This window comes from Pristiophorus japonicus, chromosome 31 (genome assembly GCF_044704955.1).
Source record: "Pristiophorus japonicus isolate sPriJap1 chromosome 31, sPriJap1.hap1, whole genome shotgun sequence".
In the NCBI taxonomy this organism is placed as follows: Eukaryota; Metazoa; Chordata; class Chondrichthyes; family Pristiophoridae; genus Pristiophorus; species Pristiophorus japonicus.
The window spans coordinates 12,203,381-12,220,676 of record NC_092007.1 but is presented as its reverse complement, the minus strand read 5'-3'; the positions used below and the strand labels follow the sequence as shown (position 1 = coordinate 12,220,676).

Genomic DNA, 17,296 nt, shown 5'->3' with positions numbered 1-17,296 from the left:
CCAGCTGTTCTGGACGGGTTTGACCAATCAGACTGAGTCAAGGATAGGGGCAGGACATGCAGGGCTACAGGAGCTGCCATCACTGCTCCTGTAGTAATAGGCTCAGCAGCTGTACTGTGAGATTGACCATTCAAATTGTAATGAAGATTTTATTTGAGCACGCTTTTTAGAAAATTCCCGCTAACACATTCAATTATTTCATTAATCTGATGAATCAGACGAAAACAATTTACCTCAGTCTATTTGTTAAATGACTGTAAATAATGCTAATTATGAGTTAACCTGATTGACTCTCTGGTGGATTGACGTGTGGATAAATATATGTTCCCTTCCATTGCCTCAGACGTGTGCCTATCAGAATATTTCAGTTCCAAACGAACACATCCACTGTCACGAAAATGGGCCAACTAATGATGCTACAGATAAAAGCGATTTATTTCCCGATTCTCGCAGTCATCGGTGTACCAGGTGAGTCATCTTAACCTGTTTGTTATTGATCTGTGTGAACTGACTCCTGTTCTGACCACATGTCGGATAAGATAACGTGTTTTCTAGATGGCAGTATTACAGGGTCAGTAGAGACTGGAACAATCTCACTGAAGCGCCCATCCACACTTTCTGCTTTCCCCTTAAGCTGATATCATTAATGAAGTTACAATATTCTCTGAAACTACAGTACAAGGATTTTGGCTGATTTCTGGATTGTCTTGATGCCCCGTGCACAGTGAGCACTGCAGCAGCTCAGTAAAGTATGTGGGTTGCTTTTGAAGGTTAGAGGTCCATTATTAATCATATTCCACACTGGTCCGTGCTGACAGTAACACCGAATGGAGCAAAATGCTCTCACCAGATATTACCATCTATATTTTTACATTTCAATCAGACACTCCAACATTATTTCTCTGCTCTCTTTTCCTTACAGCGAACTTGGTGACAATTGTTATTTTATCCCGAAGGAACTGTGGCCTTTCCAAGTGTATCTCTGTCTACATGATCGCCATGGCATCCGTGGATCTACTGGTCATGATCGTCAATGTAATGCTGCACCATATTTTCAGTAATCGCTTTCCATTTTCATTCCTGTCCCACACTCCCGTGTGTAAGCTCATTTTATACATGACTGCTGTCAACCTTGATTTGTCTGTTTGGTTCACTGTTTCCTTCACATTTGACCGATTTGTGGTTATCTGCTGCCAGAAGTTTAAAACAAAGTATTGCACCAAGAGAACTGCGGCCATGGTTATAACAGCTTTCACAGTCCTCATCTTTTTAAAGAACATCCCTGTTTTGCTTGCATTTGAACCTCATCAAACAATTAACAAGGTACATTGGGGCTGCGTGACAAGTGTAGCATTTGTTTCCTCTCCTCCAGGAGCGGCATACATCTGGTTTCACAGCGCCTGGGGCATTTGGTATCCCTTTACTTTAATTGCCTTGTTAAATTGTTTGACAGGCAGACGTATTTTAGTGGCCAGTAGATCCCGCAGGGGACTCAGGGGCCACAGGAGTGAAAAACAGAGGGATTCAGAGATGGAGAACCGAAAGAAATCCATAATTTTACTCTTCGCTATATCGGGCAGTTTTACATTGTTGTGGCTGACTGCTGCTGTGAGTTTGGTAACTACCAGGTTGGCAGGCATTAATTATTACCGAGGTGACCGCACAGACCCTGGATATATCGCCACTGAAACAGGAATAATGTTAAAGTTTTTGAGTTGCATTCAAAACCCGTGTATTTATGCAGCGACCCAGAGGAAATTCAGAGAAGAGCTGAAGACAGTGGTGAAATCTCCCTGGACATTCATTCTGAGGTTGGTTAGAAAAAGACAATAAAACGATTCAATTCTAAAGAAAGCGTCCTCGTCTCTAAAGATCAATTTTACCTCTATTTCCACCGTAGAACATCCGTTTTCTCTGGTGATTGAAAAATTGGTGAGATCTTGTGTGAACATTTTAGCCATGTTGTAGCATGTGTTTGATTTATGCATTGCTTTAGTTTTTCGCACTTGTTTCGCTGAGTAAACATAATCTATTCCTGCAAATGAAGCACAGTCACGTTCAGGGATCAAGGATAACAATGATGAGTTCAGCAGTGGAGCCGGACATCTGGACAAGACAGGAATCCACCATGCACTGCAGATGAAGGGATCAGGCGTCGCACTTAAAAATGATCAACAAAGTTTAATTCTCTGCTAAAATCATCAAAGATCTTGTGCTCGCCGATATTGGTAATTTTCCTGTAAGTTTGGTGTGAATAATACAGGCGCGAGTTTCTCTATTGGACACCATTCCTCAGTGACAAATAGAGCAGGCTTTTGTCACGTGATCAGTGGAGAAAACAGTTGGAACTCGGTTCATCGATGTGACCTTTGACCTCTTGTGTCCCAGATACTGACTGAAATTGTCGATTGTGCACCGACTGCTGTCTCTGACTCAGCAGAAAGATGGAGCTGGCTCTTGTATTGTGCTGTTGATAAAGTCCTGATGAGTAATATTATTGATATTCTGTGTCAAGGTCACTCCTCAGATACAGGAAATGAATGTTAAAATAATGACTTTCATAATTTGCTAAACCATCAATTGATGCAAGCAATCGGATATAAACGGATACGATATCGTTGCAATTATGGAAACATGGTTGCAAGGTGACCAGGGTTGGGAACTGAATATCCAAGGATGTTCCATATTTAGGAAGGAGAGGCAAAAGAACAATGGTGTGGCATTGTTAGCTGCGAGGGATAAATTGTAAGGTTGCAAATAGGGGGTCAGAATTATCCTGAAGGTAGTGAACATATAATTGCCTATGTTGTTAAAACTTCCTTATACAGGCATAGCACACATACGAATTAAACTGTAGCTTAACGTTAGTAACACTTAAACAGCCGAAGTCAGTTGTTTTGTTTAAAAGTCCATGAGGAAGTGATTAAGAAGCCAGTACAAACCACCCTCGGCCTCGGATAGACTGGGGTAGAGGGCAAAATGGAACAAAACAATGATGAGAGATGCACAGTTGCATGTACCACTCAGAGCCCGTCTGATAAGAGTCGACAAATCAATATCACTTCGCTGATAACAGTAGACCTATCGATGATTTTGAGGAGGATAGCTCCTCTCCAAAACCTGTATAAATTATGCTTGAAAATTCTTGTATTTCGGAGGTTCCACGACTGAACCTTCCCTTGCAATTGTTCGTTATAAAAGCCGATTGAACCTGGGATTTCGTGTGTTCACTTCCGTGGTCGATATACAACAGGAGAAGGGCGAGGTATCGATTAACTACATCAGTTAGTCCACCTTGAGGGAGCGAAGCCTCCTTTTTCCCCAACAGAAGGGTAGGTGTCGATTAACTATATCAGTTAGTCCACCTTGAAGGAGAGAAGCTTCCTTTTTAACCCCTACCTTTGGCGTCACGAACAGGATGCAGACCCTCTGACATGGATGATGTGACAGCTGAATGGCAGTGAGTATGTTTTGTAACACCTGCAGCTGTAGCATTGATGGGGAAGGAGGTAATCTGTATAAAGAATTAGAAGGGGAAATCTGTTGAACAAGTTACAGCGAACCACGGAGGATGAAAACCACGGGCGGGATAGCTTTATTGCCTGAAAAAGAAGGGGGAAGAGGACCCCAGCGATCGTTAGAGGAAAATTAAGGTGTATGTCCCGAAGCGTGACATGGTAATAACACGGAGACGCCGGTATTGATCGTGTGCAGTGCAAAGAAGAAGGAATACAACCTAAAGAGTGGGATGGAACCCCAGGATCCTAGGAAAACTGGCCAGTGGGATACAATGCTAGCTGAGAAAAATGGAAAATTAATAAAAGAAAATTGCTGGAAAAACACGTTGAATTTAAAAAGGACAGCGTGTTTATATTAAAAGATAAAAATGCAACCTTGAAAGCTGCAGCTGCTAGAAAGAGAAATAGAGACCTTTCGAAAAATGGACTGGAGGAAATCATCAAAATACAAAACCTAATTTGAAGAAAGGAGATTAAATTAGCTGTGAAAAAAATATTGGTTTATATATAAAAACTTACGAGATAAACCCGACACAGAAGTATTGTGCCGAGAAAGAGACACAAAGATGTTTAACTATGGAATGGAGGAAGATCATCAAAAAAGAAAAATGATTATGTTTGGATTCAAAAGTGCAAAAAAACATAAGTTATGCGAACTCCGCAAAGGAAGGAAAAACTGGGAATTAGAGAATTCTTAAAAAAGCTGGAACCGGCACAGAAGTTTAAATTTTGTGCAGAGAGAAATAAAACACAAGATTTGCTCAGTGAATGGGACCGTAAAAATGAAATGCTGGATTGCATATAGCTTGTGGTAAAATTGGATTTCAGTCAACAAAATAGCTATTAAAAATGTGTGGTCTTGTTTGAAATCAGTGAAAAAATCTTTGCCAAGTATTAAAATTGGAAGTTTAGACAAATTGGAGATTAATCTAAAATGCTGTCTTTCCCAATGAGAAGGTTTTATTATGACAACTTTACTAATGATTTATGCTGTTTTAATGGAGTTCCAATTCCTAAGCCAGTTTTGAAAGCACAAAGACTTGGGAAAAACAATGTCATGATTATGCGAAGTCACATAATGACGTCCGGCCTTCTTACAAACCTCTAAAGGAGTTAAACCTTTTCATTGACAGCTGTTTTGTACTGGACATTATTAATTTGGATTTCTTAATAAAAGAAAGACTCACTTGACAGATGGAGGAAATGGTGGGATTTTTAGAACAGAAATAAAACGAAGAACATAAGAACATAAGAATTAGGAACAGGAGTAGGCCATCTAGCCCCTCGAGCCTGCTCCACCATTCAACAAGATCATGGCTGATCCGGCCGTGGACTCAGCTCCACTTACCTGCCCGCTCCCCGTAACCCTTAATTCCCTTATTGGTTAAAAATCTATTTATCTGTGACTTGAAAACATTCAATGAGCTAGCCTCAACTGCTTCCTTGGGCAGAGAATTCCACAGATTCACAGCCCCCTGGGAGAAGAAATTCATTCTCAACTCGGTTTTAAATTGGCTTCCCCGAATTTTGAGTCTGTGCTCCCTAGTTCTAGTCTCCCTGAGCAGTGGAAACAACCTCTCCGCCTCTATCTTGTCTATCCCTTTCATTATTTTAAATGTTTCTAAAAGATCACCCCTCATCCTTCTGAACTCCAACGAGTAAAGACCCAGTCTACTCAATCTATCTTCATAAGGTAACCCCCTGTTCTCCGGAATCAGCCTAGTTAATCGTCTCTGTACCCCCTCCAAAGCCAGTATATCTTTCCTTAAGTAAGGTAACCAAACCTGCACGCAGTACTCCAGGTGCGGCCTTACCAATACCCGATATAGTTGCAGCAGGACCTCCCTGCTTTTGTGCTCCATCCCTCTCGCAATGAAGGCCAACATTCCATTCGCCTTCCTGATTACCTGCTGCACCTGCAAACTAAATTTTTGGGATTCATGCACAAGGACCACCAGGTCCCTCTGCACCTCAGCATGTTGTAATTTCTCCCCATTCAAATAATATTCCCTTTTACTGTTTTTTTTCCCAAAGTGGATGACCGCACACTTTCCGACATTGTATTCCATCTGACAAACCTTAGCCCATTCGCTTAACCTATCCAAATCTCGTTGCAGCCTCTCTGTGTCCTCTACACAACCCGCTTTCCCACGAATATTTGTGTAATCTACACATTTTGTTACACTACACTCTGTCAACTCTTCCAGGTCATCTATGTATATTGTAAACAGTTGTGGTCCCAGCACCGATCCCTGTGGCACACCACTAACCACCGATTTCCACCCAGAAAAGGACGCATTTATCCCGACTCTCTGCTTTCTGTTCGCCAGCCAATTCTCTATCCATCCTCATACATTTCCTCTGACTCCGCGTACCTCTATCTTGTGCAGTAACCTTTTGTGTGGCACCTTATCGAATGCCTTTAGGAAATCTAAATACACCACATCCGTCGGTACACCTCTATCCACCATGCTCATTATATCCCTAAAGAATTACAATAAATTAGATAAGCATGATTTCCCCTTCATGAATCTATGCTGCGTCTGCTTGATTGCGCTATTCCTATCTAGATGTTCCGCTATTTCTTCTTTAATGATAGTTTCAAGCATTTTCCCTACTACAGATGTTAAACTAACTGGCCTATAGTTACCTGCCTTTTGTCTGTCCCCTTTTTTAAACAGAAGTGTTACATTCGCTGCTTTCCAATCTGCTGGTACCACCCCAGAGTCCAGAGAATGCCTATGCAATAATACTCACCTGCTACAGAGCACAGATACTCAAACAAACCAAATTCAAGAGACAGAATTTAAGATAAATAAGCTGGAAGAGATGTTCAGCCGTGAACTCATTGAATGGCGGTGCAGGCTAGAAGGGCCGAATGGCCTACTCCTGCACCTATTTTCTATGTTTCAATGTTTCTATGAACTCATTGAATGGCGGTGCGGGCTCGAAGGGCCGATTGGCCTACTCCTGCAACTATTTTCTATGTTTCTATGTTTCTATGTAAGACAGGAGCAGACGGATAGTGCAATACACAGCTGTAACACCATCACCTGTGGTAATAGAGCCAATGTACCTCATGGTCCACAACCTCAAACTAACAGTCAACCAGACAGGGATAACGAGTGTGCAGTCGAGCGGCCCGCAGCACAGGATAATGGCTACATATCAGCGTCCCCACCATTCCCACCAATGGACGTAGAGCAGCCGACATTACCACACAGGAGGGACCTCTCAGCCCACAGCAGAGACAAATTCTATTGAATAAGTTACCAACACCGAAGTCAAAATAGTAGAAATACAGAATTCTGACAAAAGATTGGAGTAGAATATGAATGTGATTCAAAAGGCAGGCGAAAGGTTAGGGGAGTACAGGGAACGATAATGGATTGAATACAAAGACCACTCTGGGGTTGATGACCCTGACAAAAATGTGCAGCATTCTTGAAAATGTTTAAAGACGGACTGGGAGATGCACATCCAAAGATAATTACGTTAGGATTTATGATAGTAGATAATTACGATGAAACTTTGGAATGGGCAGAACATGGAGAGGAGTTAAAGTTAGAACAAAAGGAGAAAATAGCAAAAATAGCAGCAACAGCGGTTGCAGCAGAGACGAAGGAGGAGGAGATACACCCCTACGCAGCTTCCCTGATATGTTTTAACTGTAATAAGGGAGGCCACTTCAGGAGGAATTGTCCACAGAAAAGAAGAGGTTACGGAAATTCTCAAGGGAGATGTCACAATTGTGGTAAACTTGGACATTTGGCCAAAGATTGCTGGAGTAAGGGAGGAGGCGCAGGGAGGCAAGGCCCACAACAGGCAAAGAAGGGAACATCATTAACCAGGGAAGAGCTGATGGACATGCTCAGACAGGTACCAGCATCACTGCTACCACTGCCACCACCGCCCCGACCTGAGACACCCTTTAATGAGGATATCATCAAAATGGAGCGTCCGTTTCCATAACCAACTTAGATTTTCCCCAAACCCGCAGGACTGTAAACATCCAAGGTGTGGGTGCGGGTTATCAGAAAGCAACCCTAAGTGAGATGGTGTTATTAGAAGTACAGGAATTAATGTTACCTACTCGGTTTTGGTACTGTCAGAACACAGAAGGCAGCATACTGGGCATCCATATCTTAAGTGAGATAGGGGTACTGATAGATCCCCAGCGTAACCGGATAATTTGGGGGGATAATCACGAAAACCAAATGAAGTTCGAGCACCCGGGACACCAGCAGCAACAATTGGCCAGAATAACCCGAATCCAGCCTGCGTGGGAAACAAAAGTTTTCTCCCATCGAACTTCAGTCCACTCTTTTATATGTCTCTCATGTAATTACATGTTCTACAGTACTCTGAGAAGATATACAAATTCCATTAGCACTTTAGACACCTCGTACATCAATATAGCACATCGAGAAGATGCAAATAATCCACCCAACTCTTTACGCACCACAGCTAGGAAGTATACAAAAGTATATATTAAAATAGAAACAAATACATATTATGGCTCCTTAGATTTATGTAACCTATTCCCATCGCCTGATTAAAATCCTTCTGCTATGGCTTATATTTGCATGCCTGACCTGGCAATATCCATTGCGTCATGAGCAAACTGATACATGATACATGCATGAGTTTGAGACAGAGTAAAGCTCCCTCTACACTGTCCCATCAAACAATCCCAGGGCAGGTACAGCACGGGGTTTGATACAGAGTTAAGCTCCCTCTATATTGTCCCAACAAACACTCCCAGGGCAGGTACAGCACGGGGTTAGACACTGAGTAAACCTCCCTCTACTCTGTCCGTATCAAACACTCCCACAGCAGGTTCAGCACGGGGTCAGATGCAGAGTAAAGCTCCCTCTACACTGTGCCACCAAACAACCCCAGGGCAGGAATCAATAACCCACTCCCCATAACCCTTTATTTCCTTATCGTTTTAGAAATGGTCTACCTCTGTCTTAAACTTACTCAATATCCCGCCTTCCACAGCTCTCTGAGGCAGCGAATGCCACAGATTTACACCCCTCTGAGAGAAGAAATTTGTCCTCATCTCAGTTTTAAATAGTCGGCCCCTTATTCTAAGACCATGCCCTCTCGGTTTCGTCTCCCCCATCAGAGGAAACATCCTCTCTGCCTCCACTATTACAAGCCCCCTCATAATCTTAGACATTTTGATAAGGTCACCTCTCATTTTTTCTGAATTCCAATGAGTAAATGCCCAATCTACTCAACTATTCCTCATGAGTTAACCCACTCATCTCCGGAATCAACCTAGTGAACGTTCGCTGAACTGCCTCCATAGCAAGTATATCCTTTCGTAAACATGGAAAACAAAACTACATGCAGTATTCCAGGTGTGGCCGCAGCAATACCTTGTATAAGTATAGCAAGACATACCTGCTTTTATATTCCATCCCCTTTGCAATAAAAGCCAATATTCCATTGGCCTTCCTGATCACTTGCTGTACCTGCATACTAAACACCAGCATGGACTGGTTGAACCGAATGGCATGTTTCTGTGACGTATATCCTGTTTCGAAGTAGATGTGTTTAGTTGAAGTGTGATCTCAGGCCCGACATTAATCTCATTGTCGACAGGGCTGCAGTGATACTGTTGTATATATTGACTTGTATTTACTTTTACAGCCACCAGAGGGCTCATTCCCTGGAGTTCCGAGGGGTCCCATAATCCCTTGGGAGTACAGGTATTTCAGAAGGCTTCACAGGTTTGAGAGGCACTCTGCAGACCTGCAATCAAAGACTAAGATCACACTTTAATTTGAGCTCACAGTGTTCAGTCTGACTCTTCCTCCATACACTACAACTGGCGATGAGATACAGATAGCGAACCCAAAGTTGCAAAGAATAGTGGGCATCCTGGAGAAATTTTTGGAGGGAGATGATTGCGAAACTTTTGTGGAGCGACTCGACCAATACTTCATGGCCAACGAGCTAGATGGGGAAGAGAGCACTGACAAACGTAGAGTGATCCTCCTCACTGTCTGTGGGGCACCAACGTATGGCCTCATGAAGAATCTGCTCACTCCAGCAAAACCCATGGAGAAATTGGACGATGATTTGCACACACTGGGCCAAGAGCATTTGAACCGGAAGGAAAGCTTTCTGTTGGCGAGGCACCGGCTCTACACCTCAAAAGGTCTGAAGACCAGGAAATGGCGAGCTATATCGCCGAGCTGACAGGCCTTGCAAGACTTTGCGAATTTGAAGGACATTTGCAGCACAATCTCAAAGACTTTTTAGGACTTGGCATTGGCCACGAAAGCTTACTTCGCAAGCTTTTGACTGTAGAGACCCCAACCTTGAGTAAGGCCATAGTGATAGCCCAGCCGTTCATTGCCACTAGTGGCAGAACTAAGCAAATCAGTCAGCACACAAGTGCTGCTACAAGTACTGTGAACAAAGTGATGTTGTTTTCGAATCGTAACGTACAGGGTAGGTCACACATACCTGCAGCTACACGTCCGCAAATGTCTCAGAGTCCACCATCAAGAGTGATGAATCAAGGCCATTAACACCTTGTTGGCGCTGTGGGGATGATCATCGTTTCCATTCATGTCGATTCAAAGGATACGTTTACAAGTGCTGTGGAACAATGGGACACTTCCAACCAGTGTGTAGGCGAGCTGCTAAGCCTGTGAAACCTGTAAACGACCATGTTGCAGAGGAGGACAGATCCACGGAGGATCACGATGAACCAGATCCTCAGAGGCAGAGTTGCATGGGGTGAACACATTCACCACGAATTGGCCCCCGATAATGCTGAATGTTGAACTAAATAAACTCCCACTGTCAATGCAGCTGGACATGGGTGCGAGCCAGTCCATCATGGGCAAAAATACTTTTGAAAGGTTGTCGTGCAACAAGGCCTCAAGGCCAGTCTTAACTCCAGTTTGCACGAGACTAAGAACTTACACTAACGAACTGATTCCTGTAATCGACAGTGCTACCATAAACGTCTCTTATGATGGAGCGGTGCACAAGCTCCCACTCTGGGTGGTAGCGGGCAATGGTCCCATGCTGCTCGGCAGGAGCTGACTGGGAAAAATACGCTGGAAGTGGAACGACGTCCGACCGCTATCGCCTGCTACCGACACTTCCTGTGCCCAGGTCTGAAACATATTTCCTTCACTGTTCGAACCAGCCATCGGGAATTTCAAAGGAACAAAAGTGCAGATGCACCTTATCCCGGGGGTGCGCCCAATCCATCACAAGGCGAAAGCAGTACTGTACATGATGAGAGAAAGGATAGAGATCGAACTAGACCAGCTGCAACGAGAGGGCATCATTTCATCGATCGAGTTCAGCGAGTGGGCCAGTCCTATTCTCCCAGTTCTCAAGGGAGATGGCACAGTCAGAATCTGTGGCGATTACAATGTAACTATCAATCGGTTCTCCCTGCGGGACCAACATCCAGTACCAAAAGCCGATGAACTCTTTGCAACGCTGGTGGGAGGAAAGACGTTCACGAAGCTGGATCTGACCTCAGCCTACATGACGCAGGAACTGGAGGAATCATCGAAGGTCCTCACCTGCATCAACACGCACAAAGGTCTTTTTGTTTATAACAGATACCCGTTTTGAATCCGATCAGTGGCGGCGATATTCAAGAGAAGCATGGAAGGTTTAGTGAAGTCGGTCCCGGACACCGTGGTCTTCCAGGATGACATCTTGTTCACCGGTCAGAACACAGTCGAGCATCTGCAGAACCTGGAGGAGGTTCTTATTCGACTCAACTGCGTGGGGCTCAGGTTAAAACGCTCGAACTGCATTTTCCTGGCGCTTGAAGTGGAGTTCCTGGGAAGGAGGATTGCGGTGGATGGCCTCAGGCCCACCAACGCGAAGAGGTACGCAATCGAGAATGCACTGAGGCCACAGAACATGACGGAGCTGCGGTCGTTTCTGGGACTCTTGAACTACTTTGTTAACTTCTTACCGGGTCTCAGCACCCTGCTAGCATGACTACATGTCTTACTAGGAAAAGGGGGCGAATGGGCTTGGGGCAAAAGCCAAGAAAATGCCTTTGTAAAAGCGAGAAAATTGTTATGCTCAAACAAATTGCTTGTGTTGTATGATCCATGTAAGCGTTTGGTATTAGCATGTGATATGTCGTCATATGGCGTCCGGTGTGTATTGCAACAAGCTAATGATTTTGGGAAACTGCAACCGGTTGCTTATGCATCCAGGTGTCTCTCTAAGGCCGAGAGAACCAAAAGCATGATTGAAAAAGAAGTGTTAGCGTGTGTTTATAGGGTAAATAAAATGCATCAATATTTGTTTGGGCTAAAATTCATATTGGAAACTGACCATAAGCCACTCATATCCTTGTTTTCCGAGAGTAAAGGGATAAATACCAACGCATCGGCCCGCATCCAAAAATGGGCGCTCACGTTGTCCGCATACAGCTAAGCCTTCCGCCACAGGCCAAGCACAGAAAACTACGCCTATGCTCTCAGTAGGCTGCCATTGCCCACGACGGAGGTGGAAATGGCACAGTCCGCAGATCTAGCCATGGTTATGGAAGCATTTGAGAGTGAGAAATCACCCATCACTGCCCGGCAGATCAAAACCTGGACAAACCAGGTCCCCTTATTATCTCCAGTCAAAAGCTGTGTGCTTCACGCGAGCTGGTCCAGGGTCCCAGTGGAAATGCAGGAAGAGTTAATTCCGTTCCAGCAGCGCAAAGATGAAATGTCTGTACAGGCAATCGAGTAGTGGTCCCCAAGAAGGGCAGAGAAACTTTCATCAATAGCCTTCACAATACCCACCCAGGCATTGTAATGATGAATGCGAAAGCCAGATCCCACGTGTGGAGGCGCGGCATCGATGCGGACTTGGAGTCCTGCGTTCACAGATGTAATACATGCTTGCAGTTGAGCAATGTACCCATGAGGCAACGCTAATTTAATGGTCTAGGCCCTCCAAACCGTGGCTTCGGGTCCAAGTCAACTATGCAGGCCTATTCTTGTGTAAAATGTTCCTTGTGGTTGTAGATGCGTACTCCAAGTGGAATGAATGTGAGATAATTGTATTAAATTATGGACAAGGTCCCAAGTGACTTCCCGGCACTGATGTGGCCAAAGAGGAGAGCAGGGAGTTTCGGGTCAAACTTACAAATGGATTAATTCACCGGAAACACTTGGACCAAATCAAAATCAGATTCATGGACTACCCTGAGCAAGCCACATTGGAACCTACCTTTTTGGATCCCCCAACACACACACCAGTGGCAATCGACACTATGGTTGACCACAAAGCAGAACCAATCATTCACAGCAGCCCTGCAGGGACCAACACACCAGGCAGCCCAGCAAGGCCAGCTGCACAGCAGCCCAGCGAGGGCCCAACAAATGTCTCAACAACACCAGCTTTCACACCGAGACGATCGACCAGGACAAGAAGGGCCCCAGATCGACTCAGATTGTAAATAGTTACACTATTGACTTTGGGGAGGAATGTTATTATATATGTGGACTTGTATTTACTCTGTACAGCCACCAGAGGGCTCATTCCCTGGAGTCCCAAGGGATCCCATCATCCCTTGGGAGAACAGGTATTTAAGAAGGCTTCACAGGTTGGAGAGGCACTCTGGAGACTTGCAATAAAATACTACGGTCACACTTTACATTGAGCTCACCGCGTTCAATCTGACTCTTTCTCCATACACAATAGATACCCACCCTCCTATATGCCTGAGACACATGGACAATATACAGTCGGCACCTCAAAGCACTGGAGAAGTACCACCAACGCTGCCTCCACAAAATCCTGCAAAGTCCCTGGGAGGATAGGTGCACCAACGTCAGCGTTCTCTCTCAGGCCAACATCCCCAGTATCAAGGTGCTGACCACACTCGATCAGCTCCACTGGGCGGGCCACATCATCTGCATTCTCGATGCTAGACTCCGAAACAGGCACTATACTCCGAGCTACGTCACGGCAAGCGAGCCCCCGGAGGGCAGAGGAAACTCTTCAAGGACACCCTCAAAACCTCCTTGAATATATGTAACATCACCAACGGCTCTTGGGTATCCCTGACCCAAATCCACTCAAAGTGTAGGAGGAGCATCCGAGAACGTGCTGAATGCCTCGAGTCTCTTTCACGGGAGCACCGGATGCCAAGCGCAAACAGCGGAATGAGCGCATGACAAGCCAAGGACTCCACCCACCGATCCCTCCAACCACTGTCTGCCCCAGACACCGCCTTTGACAGAGACTGTGGGTCCCGCATTGGGCTCATCAGTCACCTGAGAACTCGTGTTTGTGGAAGCAATTCATCCTCTACCCCGAGGGACTGCCTGAGAAGATAACCTGTATGTAGTCCGTCTAGTCCTCGTAGTGTTCACCTTTATTGCAAAGCGGATAGAGTATCAAGGCAGACAAGTCCCGCGACAACTCTGCAGGATATTGGTGAGGCCGCACCTGGAGTACAGCGTCCAGATTTGATATTTTTATTTAAGGAGGGACATACTTGCATTGGAGGCAGTTCAGTGAAGGTTCATGAGGTTGATTCCTGAAATGATGGGGTTGTCTTTTGAAGAAACTTTCAGCAGGTTGGGCATATATTGGAGCTTAGAAAAATGAGAGGTGATTTTATTGAAATGTATAAGATTCCGAGGAGACTTGACAGTGTACATGCAGAGAGGATTCTTCCCCTTGTGGTGGAATCTAGAAGTAGGGGGCATATTTTCAGAATAAAGGGGCGCCCATTTAAAACGGAGATGGGTAAGAATTTCTTCTCTGAGAGACTTGTGAATCTGTAGAATTCTCTTCCCCAGAGAGCTGTGGAGGGTGGGTCAGTGAATATATTTATGGTGTTGATAGACAGATTCTTGAATGATAGGGGAGTCACAGAGTATGGGGAGCAGGCAGGTTCGTGGAGTTGAGGCCAAGATCAGATCAGCTATGATCTTATTGATGGCGGAGCCGGTTCGAGTGGTCAAATGGTGGACACCTGATCCGAAGATGTTCTTATGTGTGTTGTGTTTCTGTGCCTGTGTGTGTGTTAGTGTGTGTGTTTCTGTGTAAGACTTACGTTAATTAAGACAGGTTTAACCTGTAAAGTTTATGTCTTTTCCCTACACTTTACAGAGCTGGACTTGTGAGACAAAAACAACACAGACTCCGGGTGTATGTCACCCACCCCTCTACTGGGGTTATCTTAATAGGTAAACCAAAAGAGATACAAGCAATCACGATTGCATCAAATACACAATCATTTCTCATTATTATGTTGCAGCGATCTATCCCGTTAAAATTCCTAACAGTTAAATTTGCCGATTACATAAGTGCTCGCAAAGCAGACACACTCACACCTGAGAGTTAACTCCAACCGTGCTTAGCGATTGGAAATTAACCTCCTGATTCTCTTGGTAACTGACCAGGTTACCAATCGCTGGATTGCAGTGCTGCCCTCATGTGTCACAGCCATTTTATACTGTTTTTTTCAGAATGACTGCCCACCGTGTACATAATTGTCCAGATTTAATTCACAGCGAATGTTTTTCACAATGTATGTGAGTTTCATTCTCGTATCTCCTTGTTGCAGCTCTATTACTGTTCCCAGGCAATGTCTTTTTGCAGCTGCGAGCTGTTAAAACCCTGGAGAAAGCTTTTTGAATTCGCAATGCTTTCTGTGTCTTTACAAATGGTCATCATAGGTTTTTTGCCATCTTTGAGCAGTTTGCGAGCACAGTTATTTGCAGAAAATGAGACAAAAGAATGCTGTGGTCTTACAGATCGAACCAGAGGTAAAGGGACTCGAACTTTTCGAGTCGCAGTAACTTTTAGTTCAGTTCAGTATCCTCTCCTTTCGTCTGTGTTTCCTGAATCAGTGTGACACACTCCTGCTGCTGGCGTCTCCTGTTAACAAGGTAGGTTATTATCAGACAATGCAACACAATCCCTGGCTGTACAGCGACCAACACATGTGAGACAATCCGTATCCATGGAAGATTTTCACTGTTCGATATAATGTCCAGCCAGGATGTATCATCGGCAATCTTAAACATTTCTTTACATACTTCACGGTTTTTTTAGGCCATAATAGTGGCTTTGGAACTGTTAAACACATTTCATTAACTTTGCCAAGTGTTCCGGTGGAGCTGGGATGCCAAAGTCAAATCGCACCATGTACTGGTGAAATTGCTTCTTTAATGCATCTTCCACAGCAATATCTACTTGCCTCTGCTGATAAATGCAGAACGAAACCCGTGCCCCAAGTCTTACAGTTTGGGCTGCGGTATAGCACATGTTCCCATCCCGCTGGGACAATTCAGGTTGGCACTATACTGGTATTGCCATTGTATGGTGGTGACACAATACTCACCCTTCCCTCTATATGCAGATCGTACGGGGAAAATGCTGTCCCGCAATTACCTTCACGGTATAGCTACATGCTATCACATCCCACTTAAACCCGCACGCTTGGGCTGCATGTTCTGCCACATCGAAGGGACAAGTGAACGTGTCCCCGAACTTCAGCACATCTAGTTAGGCCTGGGGCTACCCATGTTGTCCCATCTACCCACGTCACATACTACGGGGCTTCATAGTAGCTGACGAAATGGTCTCCCTGACGTAATCCTACGTTCTGTACTCGGAACAAAGGATTTGAGGTTATTTTCTCAGGCATGATTGGGTAATAACATAAAGTCACGCTGTTCTGGTAGACGGCATTCGTGCCTCACCGGGTATACCGGTAGCAACCGCCTGACTTGGCACAGAGTCTGAGCTCGTTGGTAAATGCGCAGCGCCCTCAGAATGTCGATCAATTGCCCACGATGGGGGCTTTCCCTCAGCAATATTCTGCAGGTTCTTGTCAGGCTCGTTCCATTAACCAAGATGCGCACCTTACACGTATATTTAACGTCAGCAGGCTGCAGCTCGTGGGGGTGCCGCAGGGATCAGTGCTGGGGCCTTGGCTATTTACAATCTATATGAATGACCTAGGTGAAGAGACCGAGTGTAATGTTTCAAAACGTGGTAGGACAGTAAGCTGTGAGGAGAAGACAAAATGTCTGCAAAGGGATATAGATAGACTAAGTGAGTGGGTAGTAAGGTGGCAGATGGAGTATAATGTGGGGAAATCTGAGATTATTAACTTTGGTAGAAAGAATAGGAAAACAAAATATTTTTTAAATGGTGAGAATCATTTAAATACTGGTGTTCAGACAGATTTGAGTGTTCTTGTGCAAAAATACACAGACAGCTAGCATGCGGGTGCAGCAAGCAAGTAGGAAGGCAAATGGCATATTGTCCTTTATTACAAGTGGGTTGGAGTATATGAGTAAAGACGTCTTGGTAGAATTGTACAGGACCTTGGTGAGACCACACCTGGAGTATTGTGCAAAGTTTTGGTCTCCTTATTGAAGGAAGGATATACTTGACTTGGAGGCGGTACAATGTACGTTCTCTCGACTGATTCCTGGGATGAGAATGCTGTCTTACGTTAAGAGATTGTGTCGAATCCTCTAGGGTATTCTGTATGTTCTAGAGTTTAGAAAACTGAAAGGTGATATTGTTGAAACATACAGAATGCTTACAGGACATGACAGGTTGGCTGCAGGAAGGATATTTCCCCTGGCTGGAGAGTTTTCTTAGCAGACACCATAGCAACTAACTTAAAGGCTGAAGCTTATATTTTGCAGAACAAATGGTCTTCTGTGCATTGCATTACAACAACAACTTGTATTTATTTGCATGAATTATATTCAAAATAGCTCTGCACTTGCATTTTTAACCTA

The 17,296-nt window shown here is 44.5% G+C and overlaps 1 protein-coding gene across 1 annotated transcript; it reads left to right on the top strand.

The window, feature by feature from the left end:
- Window positions 1-398: 398 nt before the first annotated feature.
- LOC139240355 (probable G-protein coupled receptor 139) lies at window positions 399-15,170 on the top strand. The gene is made up of 5 exons (XM_070868826.1): window positions 399-468; window positions 923-1,811; window positions 3,202-3,284; window positions 11,146-11,232; window positions 15,100-15,170. Exons 1-5 carry the CDS (start codon window positions 399-401, stop codon window positions 15,168-15,170), a joined length of 1,200 nt encoding a protein of 399 aa, XP_070724927.1.
- Window positions 15,171-17,296: the final 2,126 nt, after the last annotated feature.